General features: G+C 42.4%; 1 protein-coding gene across 1 annotated transcript in view; it reads left to right on the top strand.

The window, feature by feature from the left end:
• Positions 1-4,013: 4,013 nt before the first annotated feature.
• GDPD1 (glycerophosphodiester phosphodiesterase domain containing 1) overlaps positions 4,014-6,956 on the top strand; it is a 53,475-nt gene continuing 50,532 nt past the window's right edge. Inside the window, exon 1 of the mRNA XM_080826821.1 lies at positions 4,014-4,264. Within this exon, the coding sequence (XP_080682947.1) occupies positions 4,123-4,264 (142 nt within the window). The 5' untranslated portion in view covers positions 4,014-4,122. The remainder of the gene's footprint in view (positions 4,265-6,956) is intronic.

The raw sequence follows: 6,956 nt of genomic DNA, 5'->3' as shown, positions 1-6,956 counted from the left end.
TATTTGACAGACAGAGATCAGAAGTAGGTAGAAAGGCAGGCAGAGAGAGAGGGGGAAGCAGGCTCCCCGCTGAGCAGAGAGCCGGATGTGGGGCTTGATCCCAGGACTCTGGGATCATGACCTGAGCCAAAGGCAGAGGCTTTAACCCACTGAGCCACCCAGGTGCCCCTATAAATTCTTGATAATTATATTTTATCTTGAATTTACTTTTTAAAGGTATCCCATAATTCTAATAGTTTTGGAGATGGTGAATACATTTTGGTTAGTTTTAGTCCTACATTTTATTATCGGGTAAACAGTGCCTCATATATGTAAAACCTATGGTAAGCATCATGACGGGTAGCAGTTTTGTAGACTTGATTTGTACCTTTCCTATTGTACCTTTCTGTGGTCTTTTAAACTTGATTTAATTTTTGTTAGTTTGTTTATACTTCAAATATGACACCCTCTGAAATCCTTTGGCCACTCTCTCTCCATTCTGTCTCTTACAACTTTGTGCCTGTCCTAAGGTGTGGCAAATAGAACTACACTCAGTTTTTAGAATGCTGCACAACTGTGAACAAAGGTCAGCTAGCAGTTTATGTTTAATTTTCAGTATTCTGAATTATGTTTATTGGCCTAGTTTGGCACAGCAGCTCACTGGGTTGATGTTTTAAGGAAGTAGTTTACTGTATTTCCAAACATTGGATACCATCTAAAGCTTTAGTTTGTTGATCTTGTAAAATGAGGATAATAACTCCTTTATCTACCTCAAAAGATAACCTTGGTTCAAACTCTTAAAGTTGTATTAATTGAAGTCCTTTACAAACTCTTACAAATAGAAAGGATAGTTATTGTTATTTGTAACTGAGCTCAGATCCTATCATATTGTAAATACAATGTATTGTTCCCAAATCTTTCTATGCTAAAAATAATCCTGCCCAAAAATATAGCAATAAAAATCATTTTCTTCTTCTTTTTTTTTTAAGATTTTATTTATTAAAGAGAGAGCACAAGCAGCAGGGAGAAGCAGAGAGAGAGGGAGAAGCAGATTCCCCATTGAGCCAGGGAGTTTACGTGGGGCTCCATCCCAGGACCCTGAGATCATGACCTGAGCCAAAGTCAGATGCTTGACCAACTGAGTCACCCAGGCATCCCACATGCATATGTCTTTTATTAATACTTATGAACTTTTCTTTGCAGAATAAACTGTTAGACTTTGGATTGATGGGGCAACGGATATATACATTTTGCATTTTGACACATATTGCTAAATTGCCCTACAAAAAGTTAAACCATGCTCTAGCCTAGTATCAGATTCCCATTGTCATAGTTAGGAATCCTGATGGCAGGCCATCAATCCTATCAGCACCAGTTTTCTTATTTTGAATAAGATCTCAATTTAATTTATTAATTCCTTCAGAACTCTTGGGTAAATATCTCTGATCCTAGGCCATTACATCTGCTACCTAATGATTTGGGCAATGCAATTGTAAATGGGATTTAAATGACAACCTAAGGAATCATTCATTAATCTTTTATTTTTCAGAAGCTCAATACTATCTTCTCCAACCAACCCCTTGAACTGAATTAAGATTGGTGACCTTTGTTATAACATTAGCTACTAGCTATGTAATCTTGGGCAAAGTACTCAACTTCTGCAGAGAACAGTGAAACAGACCCGGCACGTGGGTGGCTCAGTTGGTTAAGCGTCCACCTTCAGTTCAGGTCATGATCCCGGGGTCCTGGGATAGAGACCCACTCTGGGATCCCTGCTCAGCAGGGAGGCTGTTTCTCCCTCTGCTCCTCCCCCTGCTTGTGCGTGCTCTCTCTCTCTCTCCTTTGGGTTAAACAGAAGTTTAACAAAAGTTAAAAAGAAAAGTTGCTATCAGGTGAGATTTTGGTAAAGAACCATGTCCATCAAGCTGATCTATAGGATATAATTTGTCAGCCCTAAACAGATTATTCCTAACAAGGCAATATTTTTCAACTCATGAGTTTCCTTAAAATGTTTTAGTTTAAAAAATGTGGTTATATTTGAGAATTTTCATACTTAGTTCTTTTTCTTCTATAAAGGCTTTACCATTTCTCTACATATTTTGATATTAGATCAAGAAATAGACTTCCTATGGTGGCAAACTGATGCAGAAGTCTTTTTCAGTTACTTCTTTTTTTTTTTTTAAGGTTTTATTTATTTATTTGACAGAGACAGAGACAGCGAGAGAGAGAGAACACAAGCCGGGGGAGGGGGAGAAGAAGCAGCGGATTTCCCACTGAGCAGGGCGATGTGGGGCTCGATCCCAGGACCCTGGGATCCCGACCAGAGCTGAAGGCAGACACTTAAGGACTGAGCCCCTCAGCTACGTTTTTTTTAAAGAAAAGATTTTAGGGGCGCCTGGGTGGCTCAGTGGGTTAAGCCTCTGCCTTCGGCTTGGGTCATGGTCCTGGAATCCAGCCCTGCATGGGGCTCTCTGCACAGCGGGGAGCCTGCCCCCCCCCCCCCGCCGCCGGCCTCTCTGCCTACTTGTGATCTCTGTCTGTCGAATGAATAAAGAAAAATCTAAATAAATAAATAAATAAAAAGATTTTATTTCTTTTTATTTTAGAGAGAGAGAGCGCACACAAGCAGGGGGGAGAGCAGAGGGGAGGAGAAGGAGGGGGAAAGAACCCCAAGCCAACTTGTGCTGAGCTCCGAGCCCAGTGTAGGGCTCTATCCCACACCCCTGAGATCACCTGAGCTAAAACCAAGAGTCTTAACACTCAGCCCACTGAATGTTACCCAGGCGCCCCATTTTCAGCTACTTTTTAAAAATTTAGTGTAGGCCACCGTTTCCTAGAATCTTCATGGAATGAGGACTTCAACTATTTCTATTTTAACCTCAAACTTTGTAATTGATTAAGTTCTTCTTTCTATCTTATCTCTTAACTCAGGCAAAAGATCCTGCAGGCAAAACATAACCTGATGGGGGCGCCTGGGTGGCTCAGTGGGTTAAAGTCTCTGTCTTTGGCTCGGTCATGATCCCAGGGTCGTGGGATCAAGCCCCACATACGGCTCTCTGCTCAGCAGGAAGCCTGCTTCCCTTCCTCTCTGCGTGCCTCTCTGCCTACTTGTGATCTCTGTCAAAAAAGTAAACAAAATCTTTAAAAAAAAAAAAAAAAAAAAACCTGATGGGCACTGAAACTAACCCCTTGACTACCCCTGAACCAGCAAGACCCTCACCCATGACTGACTTTTAAGACAGTGATCAACTTGACCTTCACGGCGCTCCTCGGATATGTAGCCACCTACCTTTTCCCCACATTTTCCTTATGTCAACCTGGAAGTATGGATAAAAGAAAAACTAGTTGGCCCTTCTGGGATTGAGTTTCCCATCTAAGACTTCTAAATAATAACCTATAAACTTGTCAACGTTTTCTTAATGTAAGTAGACTTGCAAGTCAACAAATATTTCTTGACTTCCTATCCAAGGCGGGGGGTGGGGTGGGCTGGGGAGGTGGATTACATTTTAACAGTGAAACGAGGGAGGAGTCTGCCCCTCGAATATTTGATTGATAAGCAAACTAGTACGTCTTATGCTATGTATAATAGGGAAAACTATCTTAGCTAGACAAACGGATGGGTTCATTATTTGTTTTAGCAAGCCTTAACTCCTCCATGGGTAACAGTTCTTTGCACTTCCTGGAGTAGGGGTTAAGATGTGCCCTGGAATCTCTCTTCTTTTGATGCAGATTTTCTAATTATGTCAGGCCTTCCTGAATTCAGGCTATCTTTGAAAAGCCTTCTCTGCCTGAGGGATGGCGAAGGCACTGGCAGGATTCCAAGCTTTCGCCTCCTTTGGAGCTTTTCTAAAGCGCTGCAGGTTCTACCACAGAGCTCGGTGGCAAATGCTCACTACCGGACCTCTGCAGGCTCCTACCCAGCAGCCAGAGCGCGCCTGCGTACCGCAGCCCCTTTGTTGCTCAGACGCCTGGGGTCTGGCTGCGCCTGCGTGGACGGCTGGCGCCGACAAGTGCGCTGCACCGCGGGCACCGGCTGGGGGCGAGCAGACCTCGAGCAGCTGCCTCCGCCGCCGCAGCCGTTGCGACCGCCGCAGCGGAGTTCAGAGGGCCCTGGGGTGGGAGACTTCCCACAAGGAGGCTGAGATGTCGTCCACCGCGGCTTTTTACCTTCTCTCCACCCTGGGAGGGTACTTGGTGACCTCATTCTTGTTGCTCAAATACCCGACCTTGCTGCACCCGAGAAAGAAGCAGCGATTCCTCAGTAAACACATCTCTCACCGCGGAGGTGAGAGGGGGTCCCCAGATCGATGGCGGAGGTGGGGGAGGCTTTCCCCCCCACTAGAGCTGAGGGTCCTTCAGAGCTCTGCAAAAGGCTGGCGGGTGGAAATGCGTGAGAGTTTGAGGAAGAATGGGTGTGCGAAAGAGGACTCCCTGGAGGTGAAGGCGATGTGAAGGGGAGCTCTCCTGAAGGAAGATAAGGGATCTTGAGACAGAGCCATGGTGGGGCTCTGTCGAGTGCAGCGGTGTCAGGTGTTCTCTGAAGGAGGACGGACGAGGGTGAGAATTAAGGGTGGATGGAGCGTTTCTCGGCAGATGGAAGGATGATCGCAAGGTCCCTTTCTAGCAGCGAGGCTGGAGACGGTGGGGGGAGCGCGGAGCAGAACCCGGGTACCCGGCGGGGGAACCGGAACCGACTGCTCTGAGCGGAGCCAGTGGCTGAGCTTGTAGGGAGATCCGGGGCGACGAGCCTCGAGGGTTGAGGAACTGCGTGAACCTGGACCGTGCTGTAGCTTGGTTGTCTGCAGTCCCTGGGGACTGGTTCCTACCACCCCCCCCCCCATCCCCGTCCCCCTCTCTGAATTACTGATAATTAAGAAGAGAGGGAAACCTAGTCACTGACCTGGGGACACTTCCCAAGGTCACAGAGCTTGGACTGGACTGGGACAGAAATTGGAGCGTCCTGGTTCCCAAGGCAGCAAACCTTTCACCTGCCTTTTTTTTTTTTTTTTTTTTAAGCCGCTGCACCTCAGCAATAACACCTGGGTTTTCTAAAGACAAAAAGACGATGTAATTTATGACAGGACTGTATTGCTTAACGAAAACAAAGAAGTTGTTTCTTGGAAAAGTATCTTGCTAAAAGGAGCCTAGATAGTTCACCCTGTAATTTCCCAAACAGCACGCCAAATCTTTGCCTCTTCATTATCTCAGAATAATGAGTCTTTATTTCATTTCAAGCATGATGTATAAAATGCTGTGAAATTGGATGAAGTCAATAAATTTTAACTGTTCTTTACAGATGAATGTTTAACTAGGTTAAAACTGCTTGGAATTCACAGTCTAATACTTGAAATGGCAAATTCTAGGAGTTTACAGTCTAAAACTTGATTTAGTACCGTAACACCTTTTCTAACAAGAATTGGCCAGGAATGCAGTTTTAAATATGACAGAAATACATTAGTATTCTTCTGTATAATCTGTACAGTTCTATGTTAAACATAGTTCTAAAGAGTGACTTCAATAGTTGTGCTAGTCTCCTTACTTATGAAAAGCATCAAAGGATTTAAGGGGTCACCAGCTAAATGCCATGTAAATGCTTATTTGGTTTAATTAAATGTAGAGTTACTTTTTTTTTTTTAAGTTTATTTACTTATTTAAGTAATCTCTACACCCAACACGGGGCCTGAACTCATCACCCTGAGATCAAGAGTTGCACCCTCTTCTGACTGAGCCAGCTAGGTGCCCTCTGTTTACTAATTAAAAAAAAAAGAAAAATGTACTTACTAAAAACGCAAACCAAAACTAAGACCCTCCAAAAAGCTATCAAAACTGTCATTGTGGGTGACCTAAATTTTATTTTTAGAAGAAATAAGTGTTAATTTTTGAATTTTTGTGATGCTCTGCAGGTGAGAAAAACAGTACTCTGTTGAGGTTAAAAAATGTATGCTAGATCAACGTAGCCAGTATCAAAACCAGGATAAGCTGGATCTCCAATTCTCACTTACTGTCAGAAATACTTTAAAAATATTTCCCCCTAGATATAAAGTCATTTTCAGTTGTTTCAGTTTCACCCCTTATATAAAAATTTCCATTCATTATTTGCAAACATGGGATCAGTATTTGTGTATTCAAAGATATATACCTGAAACTGTCATAAGAATCTCATTAAGTATCTGCAGACTTATTTACTTGTACGATGGTCCTAATGCACTATAGTTAGTTCCTATGTTGTTAGTGCTTAATATGCTTTTGTTGAGTACGTGCACCAAATAATATAATTAAATCCAGAATGATAGGGAGATATTTATTAAAAAATACTTTGTAAATCAAGATACTAAGTTCTTGGAAAATAATAGTGGAGGAAGGAGTCACCTCCTTACTTTTCATTTTTGTCTTGGACACTGCCAACAGCAGTCACTAGTCTCTCTGTGCATATTACTAACATTTGGGCTAATTTTCTGTTGCCCTAACCTCAAATACCTGGTATTTCATGTAAGCCAGATGTATGACCATTCCAAAACGGAAACATTGATCAATATATCTTATAAAGTATATACACCAGGATTACTATAACTATATTATGTCTGCATTATCACCTGGGTCAGATCCTGGACCACTAGTTAGTCTTGGGAAGAAGACCTAGTTTCCTTCTCTATAAATGAGGACTGTTTGCCTAGCTTCTCTTTGGGTTGTTAGGAAGATTAGGTATATAAAATGCACTTTGAAAACTGTAAAATTGTTTAGAAATATAAGCATGTATACAGGGATCCACATACGTGTTTTGTAGTAGAACTTCGAGGTGATTGAGAAGGAATAAGATCACCTTATACTTAATGTTTTCAAAATTTTAATGAACATATTGCCTTTTGCTAAGATTGGTTGTCTTTGAAAGAGGAAATTAATGTTTTAAAAATTAAATGCTGTGGGATTATTTTGTTCTTTTCTCTTTAGAGCATACACTGTATTACATTATATCATAA

The sequence above is a fragment of the Martes martes genome, assembly GCF_963455335.1.
Source record: "Martes martes genome assembly, chromosome: 16".
Taxonomy (NCBI): Eukaryota; Metazoa; Chordata; class Mammalia; order Carnivora; family Mustelidae; genus Martes; species Martes martes.
The sequence above is the reverse complement of the archived record's forward strand: the minus strand, read 5'-3'. Positions and strand labels throughout refer to the sequence as shown.